At 33.2% G+C, this 22888-nt stretch overlaps 1 protein-coding gene across 2 annotated transcripts; it reads left to right on the forward strand.

Annotated features, from left to right (window-relative positions):
• The first annotated feature begins 2187 nt into the window (after positions 1 to 2187).
• LOC18097103 (histone-lysine N-methyltransferase, H3 lysine-9 specific SUVH4) lies at positions 2188 to 16268 on the forward strand. Of its 2 annotated transcripts, none has more exons than XM_052450978.1 (17): positions 2188 to 2403; positions 2952 to 3691; positions 4531 to 4596; positions 5236 to 5298; positions 5655 to 5709; positions 5806 to 5915; positions 7547 to 7726; positions 8501 to 8599; positions 9665 to 9763; positions 10302 to 10342; positions 10440 to 10528; positions 12988 to 13147; positions 13596 to 13701; positions 13778 to 13960; positions 14350 to 14586; positions 14824 to 14937; positions 16044 to 16268. In XM_052450978.1, the coding sequence occupies exons 2-16, from the start codon at positions 2975 to 2977 to the stop codon at positions 14935 to 14937; spliced, it is 2319 nt and encodes a 772-aa protein (XP_052306938.1). In that variant the 5' UTR covers positions 2188 to 2403; positions 2952 to 2974; the 3' UTR covers positions 16044 to 16268. The 2 variants fall into 2 exon arrangements, with proteins under 2 accessions (XP_052306938.1, XP_024452510.2); XM_024596742.2 differs by lacking the exon at positions 16044 to 16268 and adding an exon at positions 15154 to 15772.
• The last annotated feature ends 6620 nt before the right edge of the window (positions 16269 to 22888 follow it).

The raw sequence follows: 22888 nt of genomic DNA on the forward strand, positions 1-22888 counted from the left end.
CCTTCGCAGGCTAATCTCTCTCTGGGATTTACTCTCTCTTTTTTTTGTTGTTGAAAAAATTTATGTTCAGTATTAGAGAAGAGTAAAACATTTTAAAAAATTATCAGGTGCAAAGGATATGGTAGAATAATTTACAAATTATAAAAAAACTAATTGAGGAAAGAGTCATTTTCTCTGTCTAATCTAAGAGTATTTTTCATTGAAATAATATTTTTTTTAAATAAATAATATTTTTTTTAATTTTATTCTTTAATAATAAATTTATTGGAGATTGAATTTTATAATTTATTTTATTTTGTTTTTTTATAGAGCTATCCCATGACTTGGGATCGCAACTTTCATGGGTTAACCAAATTAATTCGGGTTTTTTTGGGTTTTTTTTTGTAATTGAATTTTTTGTCTCAATCTCATATTTTAACATTAGGTTGGTTGAGAATTAAGTTTTATAGTTTATTTCAATTTTCTTTCTATGATGTTATCATAGTTTTATGACCCGAGTCACGGGTTTTGCGGGTTAATCCTTGTTGACACGAATCTTATTATTTTAAAATTTTTTAACTGATTTTTTTATTAATTCCATCCTTCAATATTTTATTGATTGAGGATTAGACTTTATAGTTTATCTTGATTTGTTTTCTATTGGGTTATCTCGATCTTATAATTCATGTTTGACAGATTAACTCGGGTTAACTAGGGTCATTTCTTTTTTTTAATTGATTTTTTTTAATTTAATTCTTTAACATTTGATTAATTGAGAATTTAGATTTTAAAATGTTTTTTGATTTTTTAATTAAATTATTATGGTCTTATAATTTAGATTATAGATTTTATATATTAACTTGAATTGACTACTTTGATTGAATATATTGATATTAATATTTAAAAACAAGATGCTATTTTTAATATTATTTTTTTATAAATTAATCAAGCCCGCAAACGTAGTGCTGATAAATGATGTAGTAATAACTATTATCCTCTTTTTAATTAGCACTATACTCAGATTTCATTCCATTATGTTGATGATTTTCTCAAGGAAAAAAAAAATATATAGCGCAGAACATTCATAGAAAACCTCGATCCAGTTTATCTTGCTCCTCGGGTGGATTTATTATTGGGCAAGCATATCTACTGGTGGCATGAATTTATCTTGACCGGCCCAAGCTATCAAGTGGGCTTCAATGGGAAGTCAGCTCTATGTTGCAAGCATGCCACCAATCTGAAAAATGTACCTTACTTTCTCACAATGAATATATCTGAAGAAAAAAGATTTTTAAGTTGAATCAACAAAAATAAATAAATAAATCAAATCTTCATGATAAAATTTAAGTTTTATAGCACGTAATGAAATTAATAAAAAAAATTAAATTATTTCATTATAATTTCATACAAACAAAAAAAATTAAATTATATAAAATTTTTATAAATACAAGAATTATTTTATTTATATGAGATCAATCATTTATTATACTTTATTCATGATAAGTTGATCAAGGATGGACTAATATATTTGGTATTGTGATTGCGATTACTTTTTAAAATACTTTTAATTTAGAAATATATTAAAATAATATTATTTTATTTTTTAAAAATTATAAAGCTTAAATATATTTATCTGAGAGTGGGGAAGTTAAGACAGTGTACGAGTTTAAAGAGAAAAAAACAAAAATGTTTTAAGGGATTGTGATTAAAAATAGCTAATTTTAGGAATTAATATCGAAAAATAGAAAATTTCGAAGGGGCATGCCCTCTCTAGTTAAAAGAGACATGGCCCATGCAGTTCACATCACATTTTAATACAAAAAAAAATGTTTATAAATAATTTTCTGAGTATTTTAAGAAAACATGATGATTACCTTTATGATAAAAAATAAATAAATTAGTACCACAGGCCGGGTAACAAATCTTTTTGATATAAAAAACTTTCTTTTTTTATTTTTTGTGGTTAATTTCAGGTTTAATTCCTGACCTCAAAATTAATAAACTGATCTACATCAACCCTCCCAAGTCCCAACACCGGTCAAAAAATAAAAATAAAGGTTTATTAGTATAATTTTTGGGATTGTGTTTGTACCAGAATTTTAATAATTTTTTTTATATTTTTAATTCTAAAATAAAAAATATTATTTAATATATTTTTAAATTAAAAATATTTTAAAAATCAACCAAAAACAACAATTTAACGCCCCTTCCTTCTAGCAGCAAGGAGTGGAGTGGACAGCGTAAGTATTTGCTTCTTGGCTAGAATTCCCGCCGGGTGTTTTTGCCGTGTATGATCCTCAAATCCAAATTCCGCTGGTTTTTAAAAACCCTACGTTACGTTAGTCCCGAGGTTTTCTGCTTTCTGTCTCTCTCTCCCACTCTCCGTACCTCTCTCCAGTGTTCTCTCTGGAATTGCTCCTGCTGGTACGTTCCTTTTGACTTGAAATTCAATTTACATAGCAATTTTTTTTTTATTATTATAAATAAAGTCTCAGACTTTCGACGACCAACTCAATTTTATACTTGCATTGATCCGTTTCTTAACTTTCTTTTTTGAATCTCAGCAAATCCTGGATACAGAATTTTTTTCTTTCGATTTTGCTTGTTAATGTACTGCACTGAGCAGGAGGAATTTTCTTTAGGAAATTAATCGGCACTACTACTTTAATGCAATGTAGGATATTTGAGGACTTGGGTTTTTCTTTTATCCAGTCTCTCTGTCTTTTTTCTTTTGGGTTCTTGAAAGTACTATATATATATATATATATATATATATATATATATATATATATATATATATATATATATATATATATATATAGCCATTGTTTTTTTTTTTTTTTGTCTCTATAAGAGATTAAATGCGTAGAGTCTCGAAATACCGAATATGTGAATTAGAAGGTAGATCTAGTAGGGTTGCCAGTTCCTGATTCCTGCTTTGGAAAACATGCTGATTGTTTTTCTAACTGTAGAATTCGGATATTGGGATTAACTGATGAAGAGTCCTTGCAAAGAAAGCAAGATTCCCAGTTATGAATGTATTAAGCAAGATCCTTCAAGTGAAGCAATTGACGTTTCTGTGACAAAGAACATTGCACAGCGAGTTCAAAAAGTTGAGTCCAGGGGGTCTCTAGAGAGAAGATGCAGCCCTAGGCTTAAAAATAAGCCTCAAGAGAAAAGGCCGTGCTATTTTGAAGGTCAGAGCACGAAGTTAGATGCTCCTGAACTCGATATCTGCAAGAAAGAAGTTGAAGGAGAGTCAACAGGGCCTGGAGAGAGAAGATGGTGTCCAAGACTTGAAAGTATACCTGATAAGAGCAGGCCATTATATGATGGAGATCAGAGGAGGGAGTTAGATGCTCCTAAACATGATGTGTGCAAGAAAGAAACTGGAGATTATAATCGGAAGAGACATTTAGAATCCCCTGGAGATAATGCTGGCAAGAGAAGGAGCTACATTAATCATCCAATGCAAGAATGGCTACCTGATATCGATAGAAAAGGCGTAGAAGATGGGCTCAAAAGAAGTGGTCTGGCCCTTGGTTCCTTGCCTTTTAAATTTGATGACACAGAAATTGAGTTAGAAAACAATGCTAATCTGAAATGGACGGACTATCAAAGTTTTGTAGCTGATAGTATCAAACAGAAGGCCTGTACAGCAGTGAAAGAGACAGCAAGGACTTTTAATAATCATCACCTTAGCTGTGTTCAGGTGATTTCTTTTATAAGGATCTTTTATGGAACTGATAAGTGGGTGCTTATGTATTTGTTTTAGTAATCCTAAAAATTACATGAAATATTCCTTTGCTGTTTCCTCCTCTTGGCTAAATAGTGGTAAGGCACTGTTTTGTTGTGGCAGTGCAACTTTAAATGCAATGACTTGAATGTTTATGGAATGCAAATAAAAGAATGAAACAGTGACTGTAGTTTAACTGGACTGAAAAAAAATAGCTGGTCTGTGTTTTAGCTGCGATTTAAACTACAAAATGGAATGCTGTCAATAGGAAGTGATGTTGCAACAATAACTGGTGTACATTGATTTAATGATGCTCTCAAAACTTTTACCTGGGGAAAAGTTCAAACAAATCGCTGAAATAGTAGCTTTTGCATTTACAGAATAATCCGATTACTGTGTTTCATTTCATTAACTTAATTAGGAAATTTACTTCTCAGCCTTTTAGCTTGATGTGTTAATGGTCTAAGACGGAGTGGCATCCAGAGTTTCATTCAGCATTGATAAATTTCTGAATATACTGTACTTTGGAATACGTGATCCCAATACTAATGCTAAATTTGACTTGTAACATTGCTTGTGTGATAAAGTGTGACGATGCATCTTTTTTTTAGCTAGCTTTACAAAAAAAAAATTATTTGTTTCTCAATAGCTAATTAATTTTTGATAAATAGTCATAACCTTATTTGGAAATATAATTTTTTCAAGAAAACCCGTAGTTCACTATTTTGGGGAATTGATAGCTTCCATTTCTTGATTTCTCTTTGTAAGTAATTTAATCTGGGATCATGCTAAACAGCTACTTGGTGCTAACGCAGGAAGAAGAGAAGAGATATGAGAAGGTAGAGGCCAGAGATCCTCAGGTTGCTGATTATACTGATAATGTGAGTATGCGAGCCTTCTCATTTTCATTCCCTCCCTCTGTTTTCTCTCTGGTGGGCTTTGATCTTTTCCTTTAAGACTATATTCAAATCTTAAACTTGGGACGCTAGTCAATATACTCAAAAAGTTATGGTAACATGCATTTCCCTTTTTGTTGTTTTTAATTAAGGTTTTGGACTAATGCAAATAGGTGTTAAGATTCTTGTTCCTTGGTTCCACTTAACATTTTCTCCATAAAAAGATGACGGGTGAACATGGAATGGAAGCACATTGCAGTTCATTTGTGCTCTTGTGCTTAAGCCTTTAACTAAACTTCTTCTACCATATGCTTTTTGTTTGCCATTTGTATGACTAAAGCTGTACAGTATTTGCTATAATTTGAGGTAAAAATTACTAATAACTTCCCATTTTTTCCTCTTGTAATTTATCATATCTCATATTTTTTAAAAATTATGCCTTTTCTTTTGGAAAAATTATTTGGTGAATAGAACCATTTATGTCGAACAAATTGACTATCATGTGCCCACTTCTCTAGAGACAGCTTTCTCCATTCATCTCCCCACTCTCTCTCTCTCTCTCTCTCTCTGGAGGAAGATCTTGGTCTTTGAGATTGTTATGCTAATGCTATGAAAACTTTGCAGAAGGGAAATTCATCCACTGCTAAGTGTACTTCAAAGCAACCAATTCTGAAGGAAATTTCCGAGGCAAGTTTATAGCAATCCTACTTCCTTCAAGTTTATAGCTGTGGATTAGCCAACAAAAATGAAATGCTTTGCAAGATTTGTTTTGCTTTATTTTGATGTAAAGGTGGTGAATACGCATAACCAGCAGACGTGCAAGTATTTAATCATAATGAACGATTAGTCTTTTATCATGCACATATGCTATGTTGTGTTGCTAATGCTAGTTCCCAGCTGCATGAGCTGACCATTTGTCAAAATCATTTTGAAAATCTGTTCCGTCTATTTCTCTCATATAATGTTGGAGTTTTGAATCATTCTCTTTTGTTATTATGTATGGAACAATGATGATTTCTTTCTTTTTTGGTCATTCATGGTAGGCGTCAAAGAAGAATGAACAATCATACACTGAAAAACAAGTTGCTTATCTACCTGGTGGGTAATCATAGTTGCATCATGCTTTTTTTTTTTTTTTTTGCATTGATTTGCCTTGATATGCATGAATATATCTTAGCTATGAGCATCTTGCAGGTATTACTGTTGGGCATAAATTCTTCTCTCGAGATGATATGGTGGCTACAGGTTTCCGTGGACATTGGTTGAATGGAATTGATTACATACGCAAGCTTTGTGGCAAATTGGTTTGCATCTACATTTCTTTTTATTTGGATTGCAAGAAATACATTTTCCTGTTTCCTTTATGATACTCATTTAATTTTCATAGCTCTGGTCTGCTGGATTCATTTTTCCTGTGCTAGGAAGTCATACATAGTGAAACGTGGTATTTTGGCTGTTCTCATTTTAATACGTGATATGAAACCTCCACCCTTATTTCTTGGAACCTCATCCCCTAATAATCAATTGTTTTCCTTTTAAGATTATAGGGCTTTAATGGCATTTTCTGCCATTTTTGTTCAAGTTGTGGTGCTTTAATAACTGACTTGTCAAATTAGTTTTATCATCTCTTACATGTTTTGAAGAAAATTTTGGAAGTTATATTTATATCTATGATTAGAACATCCCTTTACATGAATTTTCCTAGACACTTAAGAGTTGAGACTTGAGAGGTGTCCATGCATCAATGAAGAGCAGTGGGTCCAGGAAAAAAATTAATCTACAATTGCTTCATAAATTCATGGCATATAGTTGAATTGCTATGTGAAGTAGCTTAGAACATTTCAAAACATGCATGACTATGTGAAAAATGTGAAAAGAAATTGGTTATGCTTTAATTTCTGCTTACTTGAGGGATGATGTTTGTATTTGTTGAAGGTATTTATCTGCTAGAAATTCTTTATGATTCTATTTGTGTTCCCTCTGCTTATTCATCATCCAGGAAGATTAGTTTATCAAACAAAGTGAAGAATTAAAGTGATAAGCAATCTTGCCCATGAAATGCGGTCCTGGTTGGGATTGCTCATGAAATTGTGACCCTGTTTGCAGTAGAGTAAACATAAGCTGAACTAAAGGTGATAAAAGCACTCCAAGGAATAGGAAATAGCACCCAATAGTTAACGAAATGAAAATTGCAACAGCTGAAACATTTTGTCAAATGAATTGAGCATCATCATCAATGAAGTAAGGTTTTCTTGCAACTGGCTGAAAAAATTTCTTTAAGCTTACTTTTAGTGGAACCAATAAACAAATATGGGCTTCTTTTGCCTCTAAACCCAAATTTCTGCACAAAAATTCAGTCAAATCCAAGTACAAGCGAACTACTAGCATATTTGGAAAACAAGCAGCATTAAACCATTAAAGCAGAAAAAAGAAAGGGACACTTCTACCAGCTATTTAAATCTTTGTTCAAACTGCTCCTTCCTTTTTCTGGTTTAATGCTTGCTGCTTTCCAGATGTTTTAACTTCATTAAAGCAGAAAAAAGAAAGGGACACTTCTACCAGCTATTTAAATCTTTGTTCAAACTGCTCCTTCCTTTTTCTGGTTTAATGCTTGCTGCTTTCCAGATGTTTTAACTTCATTAAAGCAGAAAAAAGAAAGGGACACTTCTACTTGCTATTTAAATCTTTGTTCAAACTGCTCCCTTTTTCTGGTTTAATGCTTGCTGCTTTCCAGATGTTTTAACTTCATTAAAGCAGAAAAAAGAAAGGGACACTTCTACTTGCTATTTAAATCTTTGTTCAAACTGCTCCCTTTTTCTGGTTTAATGCTTGCTGCTTTCCAGATGTTTTAACTTCATTAGGGTTTATGAAAACTATACTCAATGCAAACTTTTGCACCTCTTTAATGTTCAATTATCTCTTGTAATATGTGCAGGGTAAGCACAACGAGTATAGCAGCCTGGTAGCAGTAGCAATCGTTTTGTCTGGACAATATCAAGATGGTGTTGATTGTTTAAATGAAGTAGTGTATACAGGCCAAGGCAGAAACAACATGAATGGTAGTAAGAGTCAAACTAAAGATCAAGTTATGCATTGTAGTAATTTGGCTCTTGAGGTATTATAAGCGTTTATGGTAGTTAAATGATATTGATCTATATTCTTGTTATATTACATTATTAGTTTATGTTTTTTAACGAGCGCAAAGTAAAACTTTAAGGCCTTCATATGAAGAGAGAGACAGGGCGGTTAGGGTATTGACTGTGGTCCCATCCCCTTCCTAGTGACCATTCATCTCCGTACATGTCCATCATGGTGGAGAGTTTGGGAACTATATTAATGATGTAATTATGTTCATACTTGGAAAGTGACTGAGCTGAAGCTACTGAAATTTCTTTCTTTCTTTCTTTCTGAATTCTTCTTTCTATTGGTGAAATGATACTTCCTACTTGGTTCTATGAAATATGTTTAATTATTTTTGTACTAATCACTGATCAGTGTTCAGTTTTGTTCATTTATTTTAAAAAACACGCAAACCATGGGGATCCCTTTGTGTGCTTTCCCCCCTCTAAACAAATGCTTTTTGTTCATATTGATACAACCACTTGTATGAGCTGCTTTCTTGAACTTTGTTCATGTAGCTTATTTATTCTCATAACTGATTAAATCTTCTACTGGTAGTAAACAACCTTCTAAGTTATGATTTGATGGTTATAATAGCAATAGACTTGTTAATGTCAATATTTCATGACTGGGAATCCATCACTATCTAACTTCATGTATTCTCAACTGTCCTCACTGTTACTTGGTACAGATATGCTGTCAACTTTCAAATCCTTTTTGTGTGTTTTATGGAATCTATTACTCATTTTTCATTTTGATCTTCTTGCAGAATAATATGGAGCAATCTGTACCTGTCAGGGTCATCTGTGAGCATAAACGTGGTGATAATCAAAGTGGCAAAGTTTACACATATTGTGGTTTGTACAAGGTTGGCATTATCAAAATTTACTTGCTTTAAAGAGTTTTATATGGTTAGCATGTAAAATTGTATTTGCATTGTATCTGTTGAAGGTCTACTTGTGCCTACATCCTAATCACATATTCTGGGCTTTCTAAAAGACGTTAATCTTATAAATGGCTGAATTTCTAACTTGCAATTGCCAAAGGTTTTACCAAATATTAATTATGTTGCCTTTCCTAAGCTAATATATCACATCATGTGCATGTCTTTTCCCTGTGCCTCCCTTCTCATAATTGGCTTCCAGTTTGGAAAAGCCTTTGTTTTTATTGCTTTTTATACATGGCAGACTCATTAAAAATCTCGTTTTCTTCCCCCTTAAAACTGTCAATTTTGATGCATCTGTGTTTTTTGCATCATTTTACAGATTTGATGGTGGCATGTTCCAGAAAAAATTTATTGCAATTTATTTTTAATTGTTTTTCCTCATAGCTCTGATTTCTTAGAAATGAATTTTTGATTGCATCCTCTTGACCTGTTTCTTGAGCTGTTTAGATGGTCAAACGGATATTTTGGTAGGTTGAAGCCTGAAATATTGAAGCTTTTCTTTGCAATTAGTGCCTTTTGTTTTTGTGTGTGTATGTTGAAAGTGGTCTTTGAACCATCATTTTTCTGAATATTAGCATTTGATGAGTTATAGGGAAATGAAAGATTTGAAAAATATTTGGAATTGTTTAACTGCTGAGGAAATTTTAAGGAAAGAAAGTAATGGTTCACTACCTAATGGCGTAATTGAATGATAAAGAAAAAACAAAGAGTACAGGGCAATGCATTCTTTTTAAGTGGATCGAATATTGAGTATTGGATAAGCATAGAGGGAAATCATTTACATTTTTCATGATTTAAGTGATGTGTTCATTATTATTTTTACTAATGCTACATGGCTGAGTTAATAATATTGGATGATGGTTGGTCAATGATACCTGAAGCCATTCTAATGCATGGTTTATGCTGCACGTGTAAGATTTTGAACGTGCCTCAACTTTGGTATGACAATCTAAAATGTGTTAAGCTAATTTTTCATTCTGTCTGCAGGTTGTACGTTGCTGGTCTTTTAAAAGGGCTTCTGGATTTACTGTTTCTAAGTACCGTTTGAAACGACTTCAAGGGCAGCCCAAAGTTGAGATAGATGAGGTGACCTTTTCATCCTATTTTATAACCTAAAAAAAGAGTTTACCTGTTTAATTGATATGCTTTAATATTGCTCCTATTTAATAAACTTAAAGAGTTTACCTGTTTAGTTGAGATAGATGAGGTGACCTTTTCATCCTATTTTATAACCTAAAAAAAGAGTTTACCTGTTTTTTCATGGGTCATAATAGTTTTAATTTCAAATATCATTTACTGATGTGCAATGAGAATTCTATTAGTTATGCTTTCATGAACATTGCTCCTCCTTGTTTTAGTTCCCCCCTTTTCTTTCCTTTTGTTCCGTGTAAGTTCTTTTTTTCAGAATAACACCATCTTATAGTATATTTCCCTCTAATATTTGCTTGTTCAGTCCAATTTGTAGTTGGATGTGGTGATATATGTCCCACACTTTACTGCAAATAAATCAGTAGTTTTAAGCTATGTGCTTTTCAGACATTGCTATGTTGAGTTTTCATTATCCAGTGTGTTCACCTTGGTAGTCATTTGTATTACCTGAACCTATTTGTTGCTTCTGTTTTAGGTTTGTTTTGAACGAGAAAGAACTATTGGCAAATTGCATGGGTATGAAACCTGTAGAGCTGTGATGTAACTGAATATGTACTATTTTCATGTGCATGCTTACATTGTGTAAACTGACAGAAGTATTTTATTTTCCAAGCTTGGTTTGTGAGGACATCTCTTTTGGGAAAGAAGACATACCTATTCCTGTTATCAATGTAATTGATAATCCTCCTATAGCACCTCCAGGCAAGTTACTGACCAACTTATGCTTTTATGAGGGAAGTGGATCTGGTAGACAGACTATATATATCAAAAATAGCTTTGCTTATATATTTCAGGCTAGTGCTGCGTCACAAGGAAATTTTTTTTTCTCAATGGGAAAAATCATTTACCTTTTGCATTCCATGCTCATTTTAGGATATGATGCACATGAAAGACAATTTTTAGCATCACATTGCTTGTGTTTATTACCTTGAAAAATGTTACAGTCTCACAAGATTGTATTTGGATATCAGACTCAAATCCTAGATCTAGTTTTCCATCAGTTGGGAGAGGGAGATGAAAAGCTATGAAGCTTTTATTTATAAAAGATAGAATTACATTTTTTTTACTATTATTTGTTTATTTTAAGTTACCTATAGGCTTCCATGCTCATTTTAGTATATGATGCACATGAAAGACAATTTTTAGCATCACATTGCTTGTGTTTATTACCTTGAAAAATGTTACAGTCTCACAAGATTGTATTTGGATATCAGACTCAAATCCTAGATCTAGTTTTCCATCAGTTGGGAGAGGGAGATGAAAAGCTATGAAGCTTTTATTTATAAAAGATAGAATTACATTTTTTTTACTATTATTTGCTTATTTTAAGTTACCTATAGGCTATAGCAATTAAATGTGAACAGCAACAAAACTTGAGATAGCGTAGTTTAATATTGAAACACAACAACTTGGTTTTTCTCTCAACTAATTTTGCAAGATTGAGCCCTTCGATTTTCTTTCTGATTGTAACTCAATCGCTAATCAAACATTTTACAAATCTCAAGGTTCTAGGAACATGGTAGTCACTACTTTTAATTTTAATGTTTAATGTTGATTTCATACCTTTCTCAAGTACCAAGTTAGTAGTAGTCTTATTTATTATTATTACTCAATTAGGTCTTACTGTATTGATAAGATGGCAGTTGTTGCAGTTATAGCATTGGCTTTCGTCAAGTTTTTGACATCTACCTTTTCAAACATGCTCTCTTTTAGCATACCATGAAAATGGTATTTGTTTCAATGGAACATAATTTTCTGTTTGAAGGAATTGACCTTTGTTAGGGCAGTCACTGAATCCCATTAGCAAGCATTGCCGATAAAAGTGCTAGCACTAAGTACGCAGGGGCTCTAGGCTTAAGTGGCTGTCATGCATCTGAGAGAAGCAAGATTTCCAACTTTAATATAAAATGTAAAGTGACCTATATTAAGAGATTTATAATATATAATACCAGATTGCGTGGTGGCACAAAGACTTCAGATCCAACTTCCACATAAGCTGTTATTTTAGTTTGGAATATCTAATAGCGTCCAAACAAATCATGAAGCCACTAAAACATAACTTTTCACTCTATTCTCTTGTACTTTGAGAATATGCTGGTTATTGGTAGTATTTATAAGAGATTGTTTTAAACAAGGACTCCATCATAACATACTAAAAGTATAAAAACTACTTGAAATTTTTATTTGTATGTCATAATCATCATTTCCATCAAATATAAGAGTTGAAATTTTATTTGTGTAGGTCATAATCATCACTTTCATCAAGTATAAGACCACCATCATACAAGGAAGATGGTGGTCTTTCTGGTCTTCCTTTGTTGTTCCCGAGCATGGCAGACATGTCTTGTTTACAGTTAAACTAATGACGGCATTGCAGCCAGGACATATCATGAAATAAATAACAATGATACATCATAATGAAAAATAAATAAAAAGAATATGATGACATCTTCATCAATGTGTTTGCTTTTTAATCTCCGAGCATCCTTGAATACGCTGGTTATGGGCATAATACGTAATTCATTGATGCCTCACATGGGGTTTTAAAGTCATTTTGGCCCGAAGTGTAGCTCCTGGTGCCTGCACTGCTAGGAGATATTAGCCACAGTTTGACATAACATGATAGATTGTTTTAATAAAAGAAGAGTTTCTAGTTATCTGATTTAACCATTCAACGAAAAGTGACTTTACACCATTGCAGGGTAGTTATTGCATTTGTTGTTTTTTCCACATGTTGTTTGGTGAACTGGAGCATTTAGTTCTGGTGAACAAGTGTGATAATGTGATGGTTAGTTTGTTGCAATTTTCTTTTCAGGTACATTTGATGTAAGCATGTGGTACTAATAATACTATGCATTAATGTATCATTGGCATGAATGCAGACACAAACAACTTGCTCGTTTCAGGTTTAGAAATTATATTTTGAATTCCGCTGTTAGAACACAAATTTCTTATATTTTTCTTAAGCAGAGAAACTCTTTCCTTTAGCCAAAAGAAATTCTCTATTTTCTTTTTTAGGTGATTTTTGTGCCCCTTCTTTTCTACTTAGTCTGCCTTTTTTTTTCTTATTTGATTGATCTCCTCTTGTTTGTTGGCATGTAAATAAATTAAACAAATTTATCTATGTTGTCTTTGTCAATAATTTAATTTTGAAATTATAGGCTTTAAATATATCAAGTCTGTTCAAGTTGCAAGAAATGTGATCATTCCTCCAAGTGCCTCTGGGTGTGATTGTAAAGGAAAATGTACAAATCCAAGGTCTTGTTCTTGTGCTCGACTTAATGGCTTTGACTTTCCATACGTGGACATAGATGGTGGCAGGTGAGATTTGAATGTGGTTCTTATAAAATTCATTTTTTGGTTGCCTATTAGAATGGTACATTTTCATTTTGGAACAAATGAAGTTTTGCTTATTAAAGAAAGGGGAAACAATGAGATATTTTTTTCCACACCAATTGTTTTTATTTGTGCTGATACTCAACTCACCGAAGTCCCAGCCAAAAAACTAGATGGATCCGGTCATATGAATTAGTTTCTCTCTGATTTTTTTGGGCCAAACTTTCAATAAGTTGAGGCACAAAAACTTTTTACCACTTTAAGCCTTTCCATTATAGGTGCACCTTATACCTTGTTGTCTCTTCTATATTTCAACCTTTTCATGATCCTTTATCACGTCTCAATTGTCTGATCTAGTCCTTTTGTTTTATAAAGATTGATGTGTTTATTCTTCATCTTGCCCATATTGGTTCTTGAATATATTTATTTTCAGATTGATTGAAGCAAAGGATGTGGTGTTTGAATGTGGTCCTGGATGTAGCTGTGGACCTAGTTGCATTAACCGCGTCTCTCAGCGTGGATTGAAGTACCAACTTGAGGTATTTACACACAATCAAGAACCAATTTCTTTTCAGCATAAGTCATCATATTTATTGGGAAATTTTCTTTGAACAGATCTATCGTACAGCAGACAAAGGATGGGCTGTTAGGTCTTGGGATGTAATTCCTTCTGGTGCTCCAGTGTGTGAATACTTTGGAATTCTTAGGAGGAATGACGAGTTGGATAACGTCTCTGGGAATGAATTTATATTTGATATTGACTGCTGGCATACAATGAATGAAATAGGGGGAAGAGAGGTACTAGTACCATCATTCAAGGAAATATCATTTCCATATCTTGTCTTAACCTGTGTATGACATGGGATTGTGGGAAGCATGAAAATTATAATACTAACTTCTTGTGATAGCTTTATATACTTGGTCATGGACAATATTTTGCAAGTACTTGTCTTAGTGGTCTTTCTGCATGCTAACACTGAGAGTTAACAAGTAAATATCAATTGTTGTTAGCCTGTGGCGCTATTTACCAACTTGTTCTCATTCTTATTCAAAGACCAAACTGCGCTTGAAATATGCATTCTACTTTTTGTTTAGCTTGGTTCTTATTATAGTGCTCATTGCCAGAGCCTTTGTGCTTCCATTACTTTCGTTCCTTCACAATGGAATATAAATGTATTTTCTTGCAGAGGCGACAAGGTGATGGGTCTGCACCTGCAATTGATCCTCTGAAGAAAGTAGATGTCAAGATGGATGAAAGTGAATCTGAGTTTTGCATAGATGCGGGCTCTTATGGTAATGTTACCAGATTTATTAATCATAGTTGTCAGCCCAACCTATTCGTCCAGTGCATTTTGAGCACCCACCATGATATCCGACTTGCTCGAATTGTGCTATTTGCAGCAGACGATATACTTCCTATGCAAGTAAGGTTCCATTTATGTTTCTCTTCCATTCACTTTGGATTGGATGTCTTTTGAGTTTTTTTTCTGGATATTTGTTATAAGCTCCTTTTTTTTCCACATGTTAACCTGGTACTGTAATAAATAGTTTTTGTTTTCGCTTGATGTTATAACCTGGGCTTGCTTTTTATGTGATATGTCATCTCCTAGGCGTCGACAACAAATTAAGAATAAAAGATGGTTTTTGTATGTTGCAAACAGGAACTTACTTATGACTATGGCTACGCGCTTGATAGCGTTGTTGGTCCTGATGGGAAACTAAAACAGTCGCCATGCTACTGTGGCACAGATGAGTGTCGGGGGCGCTTATATTAGGTAAGACAAAGGTTTATAAACTTAGATTGCAGCTTGTATACACATTTCTTTTGAAATAAATAAATAACACCATTGCTTGGTATTCCTTTGTACAGAATGCTTATTATATACAATAATTTATTTGGCTTGATGTGTTTTGATTAGCTGAGATGCATCAAATTAATAATATTTTCTGGTGAATATCTTATTTCTTGTCATTCTTTGGTAATTATCAAGGGGTTGCATTTTGTTACATCCCTACCTGTCTGCGTGCGGCCTTTTGGACTGCATCTTGCCTCCTCCACAGGGTCTTATGATAAGTATTAGTTATTTATAGTCAAAACGAAATCGGTGTATACTTGGTAGAAATGTAACGAAAGCAAAGAGCAATTAATATCATTTTTTCCCTGTTTGATAAAGTCAGAACTATGTGTGTTTTATGCTTTCACTACACTAATAATTATTTTTTTTGGATTGCGTAAAATCCAATGTTTGAAATGATAGGTCCTACTTTCCGCGCGTATAGTGCCAATTACCAATCCTGGTATGAATTAATTTTTCTGTGGGTAACTAAAGAAAAGGGTAGCACGATTGTGCACCAGAAAAGGGAAATCCCAAGGAATTGGGTAATATCCTTTGATAAAGATGGCTCATTTCTTTTCTTGCCTTTTCCCTCCATTACATTACTGTTGGTACAAATGGTTAGTCAATATTAATCAAATCATAGCATGACTTCATTAGCACGATTCTCACACTCATAGGGCGAATTGTAGCCAGCAACACTGCAAATCACAGGAAACTCACTGTGTCTTTGCTATTGATGATCCCCAAGGGGTGCCCTAGAGGCTTTCTTCAATGCCAAAACTTGTTCATGGATGTTGCTATCATTCATAAAACCTCCAAACCTCTTCAAAGCTGCATACCGGTGTTTAGGCAGCTTCATTGGACGTGCTTGATTGGGGGGGGGGGGGGGGGGGGGAGGTGGATTAAATTGGTGCTTTGGTGGCCAATATAAGTGCATAATTAAGGTTGTGTTGTGGGAACTTCCGGTTGATGGAAACATATCTACCCGAACTGGAGCTGTCATGTTGATGTTTGCTGCCTGATCATTGTTTCCTTGAATATAGGCAAAGAGGCTGACACATGATCCATATAACAAGGTTGAATTCATTAGCAAAACTTAAAGGCCAGGTAAGCATGGATGTGATTGTAATTTTAAGTGTGGGAGAATTGGTCAGGTGGTGTTCCATACAGGCTTACACACTTATGGAGGAGAGAATCTTTGAAAGCCTATGAATTGCACTAGCGTGGCAAATGATTAGCTTATTATTAAATTATTTAAAGCTTGAGACTTTTAGGCTATTTGAAATTGTGGTTTGAATGTATTTTTATAATTTTTTTATTTTTTTAAAAAAAAATTAAATTAATATTTTTTTAGTGTTTTTTATTTTTATTTTAATATATTTTAAAATAAACAATATTTAAAAAAAAAATATTTATCACACTTTCAAACATGCATTGTCTTTTGTACTAAATTAAAAGTCATATATGGACATATGGCAATGCAACACCTCTTACCAAAACTTATAGGTTGTGGGAAAACATTGTAGTACTAGAGAAATTTTATTTGTGGATTATAATAATAAATTGTTATTTTTGTCCTTCAACAAATCAGCCTAGAAAACTAAGTTAAGATATTTTTCATGAGTTTTATTTGTCATTTTTATTTTGATTGGGATATTAAGGTTTTTTCAATCTTTTTTAAATAGTGAAACATCTTCACTGCTCTTAAAAGCAAAGCATTAGTTTTTTTTAGATCTTATATTTTTAATACAATAAATTTACAAAATTACCCTTGTATCGAAATTAATTTAGGATTGCTTTGGGGGCTTTTTTTTTTTTTGTATTTTCATGTGTATTTTTTTTTTGTTATAGCCAGATTAGAGGAGGGACAAATTGGTCATTTACAATAATTAAAAAAATATTAAAATTTGAAACTTTTTTTTTTTTTGGTTGAAATTTTTAGATTAGACATATGGCAATGTGTGAAAGGATGTCGTTGTGCTTTAGCATCACGTGCAACGTCCTCCAACGGTGAAGAATTACCGTCCACTGTGTCATTAAATTCCCTATGGCATCTTTTACCTATGGCTCAAGGCACATGTTTTATAAGCTAATAAGGATAGATATTAATTATTATTTTTTTGAATTTTTTTTCCATCTTATAATTTAACATTAGTTTTTAAAAAAAATTAGATTTTATAATTCTTTTTTTATCAGTTTATTCCAATCCCATAACATCACCCATAAGTTTGAAGGTTGGCTCAGGTGGGTTCAAATCTTTTTTTGGTTTATAATTGTTATTTTTCTTAATCATTTCCATCTTATAATTCAACATTGGTTTTTAAAAAAAATTAGATTTCATGATATTTTTAATGTTTTTTTGTTAGGTTATCCTAATTTTTTTCTTTCTCTCTCTATTATTTTTTATTATTTTCATTATTTAATATTAATTTTTCTATTTCTATAAAATGTGATCGCATTGATTGAATATTATTCTCTCTCTTTTTTTATCGGACTCTTAGCAAAACACAAATGACATAGCTAGAAGAATAAATTGTGTGAAGGTGTATCATCCTCTTTTTACTGTACTGTATCAAACAAACAAAAGCAAGATTGATCCATTAGTCGAGGGAAAGAGAGCTTAAATAAACAAAAAAGTGATTTGTGATCTCTTCCACTGAAGGATACTTAAATTCGTGGGGGAGAGAGATGCTTAAATCTTGATACCATCACCAGCTGCATCCCTGTAGGATTCGAGAGTTGATTGGTGAAGTGGAAACCCAAGTAGCCATTCTGTAACATCTTATTTCACCATCTTTTTGGCTGTGAATCACTTGATATGGAGCACACTCAAGGCGCAAACAATTTTCTGGCTCGTCATAGACTGCGGCCTAGCTCAAACATAATAGTAGTACACAGAGCCAGAGTAAAAAAGACCAAACCAATCCTCTCCGATCTTGCCGAATCCATTTGGCCTATTCCTCGAACAACGGCTCTCTATGTGGTCCTGATTATTTGTTTACAACAAGTGAATAAAAGCATTGAAAAAGGCATATAAATTGTAAAGTGTGGTATGCATCTCTTGCTTTTTCTTAGTACTGGTGGCTACATGAACGGTCACTTTGCGTTTTTCTTTTGGGGAGATTCCATTTTCCGATCTGTTGTTACTGTGTTAGTCTTTTGTCAACGATGAGATTACAAATACATAGCCATGTTGACGACGGCACACGCGTTGATCCCTTTTACCAAAACGAAAGAGTAAAGTTGATCCAACTCCTTTTTCTTCCAATCCAGAGACGTTATAATCGCCCACACCCAATTACCCTTTAACTCAAGAACTGATCAAATGCGTTTTCGATGGTGAATTATTGGCCCACTTCCACTACTTGTGATTGTCTTTTACTTGGACCCGTCAAACGATGAGAAAAATGCATGCAAAGCTATATATTCACTTGCATGCCATGGACTAGGCATGCCTAGCAAGCAGGCGTGTCTTGACGGGTTATTCACAAATTAATAAAACCACATTGCGTGTTCTAAATTTCTTATGTATTTGCCTAAATGGAAGACCTGGGTAACAAATAGGGCAATGATGTCTGACACATGCCTATCACTCTGTCTTTTGTTACCTAATACCGTATCTTATGGGCCGAAAATTGGTCTGAAACCATCTTGTTGCCATTACTTAGGGTGACATGCCACCAACAACTCATTGTCTCGGGACTGTGGGATAATAAATATTTGTTATTAGGCTTTTCTTGAGCTACAAAAACCTCGCCAGCACCATTTTTTATTGACAAATAATCCCATTTGTTGTAATTGGATATTAGGAGGAAGCATGCTGCTATGATCCTCAAATTGAAAGTTTGGACTTCACGGACGTATATGCTTACTAAGTCAAAACCCAACCACCTTGATCTACACAATCAAGTTCATATATATATATATATATATATATATATATATATATATATATATATATAAACCATCTAAGTGGTGGTTTAGTGGTAAGAACTTGAAATTAAAAGGTTTGCTTCCTCTGTGGTCTCAGGTTCGAGTCATGCGGTTGCTCATATGATGGCCACTGGAGGCTTACATAGTCGTTAACTTCAAGGCCCGTGGGATTAGTCGAAGTGCGCGCAAACTAGCCCGAACACCCACGTTAAACTAAAAAAAAAAAAAAAGTTCATATATATATCAAAATGAAGTTACTACGTTTGAAACGTTCCTATTAGCACTATATATTTGAGACCGAACCCCATAGGCATGCTCAATTATCAAGTCAGCGACGCAAGGGGAAATTTGTCTAGTCAAGTATTGCTGAGAGATATTGTTTCTTATGGCTAATGGGACTGACTTCTATGATGAAAAATTTTGTTTTCCTTTTCTTAATTATTTTCATGATGTTTTTTTTTATATATAAATTGGGGTTAAAAGTCTAAAACTAAAACAAATAAGGAAATACTGGTCCAATCAAATTCTAATAAAAAACTAATACAAACTCTCTGAAAGATGTTAATAGTCAAATCATGCCCGAAGGATGCTTGAAAAAACCAAAATTAACGAGCTAATCAGCGGCATCATTAGCTTCCCCATAAATATGTTGTACAGTTCTATTTTCAGTCACTAATGTTAAATGATTTCGCTACCTCATGTCTCCAAATGACCAAATTCAACGGTTTAGATCAAAGACTTTTATTACAAAGCCTCAGGTTGAATTCTAAAAACAGAAACGAATCAAGAATGAGAGAATTACATCTCATTGTGTAGCTTAAAGGTCTTTGTACCCTCTCAAAGGAAAAAAAAAAAAACACAAAAAAAGGTAATAAAAAAGGTAATTGAGTTCTCTGGGCCATAGCTATGTGTTTTTGTGGTTCGGCTAATCTTGCATAGAGACTGTGGAACACGGAGATCCAACGACTACTAACTTCCCATTAATTTGGCCTAGAAAAGTAACCATTAGACACGACCATGCTTAACTCATCGAGAAGCCAATCAGTCCAGTCGAAACAGGTCACGCAAAAAGAGATCCTCTTTTTTCTTTGAGTTGTGATTAAGTTTACAAATCAATAATATTCAGCGTGGGAAACATCACTTACTCCTTAATTGGTAGTAGTAGCAAACGCCATAATTAGAAGATAATTTTGGTGATTAAGAAACCATTTTGGACCCACACCTGCTGTCAGTCCCACAAGCCACAAAAAATGACCAAGAGTTGTTCAAGAAATTGTTGGGACTCTTGATCATGGAGTGGTCCTATGGTCTAATCAAGGATTAAGCATAATTTGTTTGGCTTTAGTTGATTACTCTAGACAATGCATGTGACCATAGCTAGAATGCTGCTTAATTAACCAGCCATTTGCGTGAGGTAACTGTAATCTCTTACAATGATTTCATCAGCCTTGAGGTGGAAATTAAGTCATCAAAAACATCATGTGATTGCGCTGGTAGCATCAAATCTAATCGGGTACGTGTTTAATTTTTTCAAGCAATATCTAACATTGTTTTAGAAAGCTTTAAATTAAATTGAGAAAGACTTTACTATTTTTTTAATCCAGAAACTAGTTTAAAACAAGTATAATCATTAAAAATAGTTAATTCATGCTCGTGTACTTTTCTTTTTATCAATAAATCAGTGTTTTTTTTTTTTTGTGTTGTGATGAGGTTGAAGATCCTTGGATGAAGGTGCAACTCTTCTTCTTAAGTTGATGTGTTTAAAATTAAGGGAATGAAAAGAAAAGGAAGGGAGATAAAGAAGAGAATTTGGCAGAAAATAATTTGCCTGGCTCTTTTTTGTGAATTTTTGTATTAAATTTAATCTATTTTTGATACATTACAAGTTTATAAATGTGCATGCTCATACGCTAACCCTAACACAAAAATGAAAAATACAAAACATGAAAAGTATGTCTCAAAGTAGAATTAAAAATATACAAAACAAGGAAAATATGTTTTCTTTTTCTTGTATAGTTAGGAGAAATCTTTTAGACCTCCTCACTAGTATTGGGCTCTAATATGCCTCTACAAGTTGAGTGAGAGTACACACCAAACTTAAATAAATAAATAAAAAGAGCAAAATGTACAGAGCTCAATATTTGGTAAGAACATCATGTATCAAATCATTAATGGCTATAAATTAAGCTTGCAATTCCTTACCAATCATATAACTAACAAAATAATCAATTTTAACATATTTCATGTTAATGAAAAACCGAATTAACTATGAGATAAGATGTTCCAAGATTATCATAACATAAAATTAAAGGAGAAAGTAACAGACAACAAAGTTCAGATAATAAAAAAAAGTAACTGAGCAATAGTCTTACATTCAGTCCTCATAGAAGATCGAACAATTATTTTCTACTTACTAGACTTTCAAGAGATAAGGTTACGATCAAGATAGATAAAATAAGAACTCATAGAATTTTAATCATCGAAATTACCAACTAATTAGAGTTGTTAAAGCCATACAACAAGATATTCTAATAAACATTAAAAGATAAGTCAAAATGAGATGTAGAATGAACATAACATAAGATATATTTAACTACAAGTTAATGATCCTCAAACGAAGCATATACACAGGTTGATCAAAGAGATATTAGGTCATGTAAATGCAAGCTACTGAAGAGCTCCCAACCACTTAAATTAATAATATAAAACAAGGTCTGAATAAAGCAGAAATTAGCTGTGCGAACTAAAGATGTTAAAACAAGGTCTAAATATTTTTAGACCCAATTTGATATCACTGAGTACATCATATTGACATAATTTTTTTATTTTTTTATTTTAGATTTTAAACAAACCATCCGTGTTCCAATCGTGTGCATGCACAGTAAATATCAATTACATGCTCGAGGGATGCTGACATGAAGTTTGCTAACCATTTCCTTCAACCAGAGGACCAAAAACAGGAGAAAAAAAATATATATAGTCAGAGAGGATCAACCAATAAACGCAGCAATTATAGGTTAGGCTCTCTCTTCATATTACATATTAGGCCATGAAAATGGAGGGGCCACGATCATCAACCTGGTCCCCACTTCATCGCAGGAAGAATGTGACCCTTCACTAACCCCCTTATCCTTGCGTTGCCCCTCCTATGTGGAAGAAGCTTTCTTCTACAATCAAACACTTGTATAATATATTGTTCATCAAGAAACCAGATGGGTTAATTCATTTAATTAGCCAGGAAGACGATAAGAAGAAAAGAAAGGCAGGAAAAGGAGGTAATGCACCAAATGAAACTCTCTCCTTCCAAATCTAACCAGCAAAAAGTGGCTTTAAATTATGGGGCATGCTCATAAGTAAAGATTAGGGGAAAAGATTGAGTGAGATTAGAGGGGTAGAGATTGACAGATCTGTTCTAGTGGTAGGGTAGGATGCCCTTATCAGCATTTTAGTCCACACCATGGTTGAATAGGAAACTAAAAAAAGTAGAGTCTTTCGCACTTGTAGAGAAAAATTTCAGGGAATAATTATATTTTATTTTAAAAGTAGGGATTGTTTTTTTCTCTCTCAAGATCTCTCTCCAATTAAATTAAGATATTTATTAATTGATCGTAAAACAAAAATGTTAATTAATTAAAGAGCATTTGCGAAACCGTGGGCAAGAGAATCAACGCATTTTTGATGAAAAAAAGATACGTAGCAAGTGAGAGGTGGCCCAATAAAACGTGTTAGAATTAATCATATTTTACTCGAAGATAATGACCTGTTAATGGGCCCTTGAAAAGTACTTAATAGGAAGGGCACCCCTTGTCCAAATCAACTATACCCTAAGCTTATCAAACTACCCTTAATTAATTGAGAAATTACAGATATAACCCTTGATCAGTCACACAATTGACTACCCTTAATTAGGGGTTGAAAGGCACTACTCGGTCAATACCTCTGTAGTAAATAATAA

Source organism: Populus trichocarpa, chromosome 3 (genome assembly GCF_000002775.5).
Source record: "Populus trichocarpa isolate Nisqually-1 chromosome 3, P.trichocarpa_v4.1, whole genome shotgun sequence".
Lineage (NCBI taxonomy): Eukaryota > Viridiplantae > Streptophyta > Magnoliopsida > Malpighiales > Salicaceae > Populus > Populus trichocarpa.

What these genes read in the sequence shown, in the direction of transcription:
- LOC18097103 (XM_052450978.1), top strand. Translation starts at nt 2,975, where the DNA reads ATGAAGAGTCCTTGCAAAGAAAGCAAGATTCCCAGTTATGAATGTATT. An exon ending in ATCACCTTAGCTGTGTTCAG is followed by an intron (nt 3,692 to 4,530) that starts GTGATTTCTTTT and finishes GTGCTAACGCAG; the next exon opens with GAAGAAGAGAAGAGATATGA. An exon ending in ACAAGTTGCTTATCTACCTG is followed by an intron (nt 5,710 to 5,805) that starts GTGGGTAATCAT and finishes AGCATCTTGCAG; the next exon opens with GTATTACTGTTGGGCATAAA.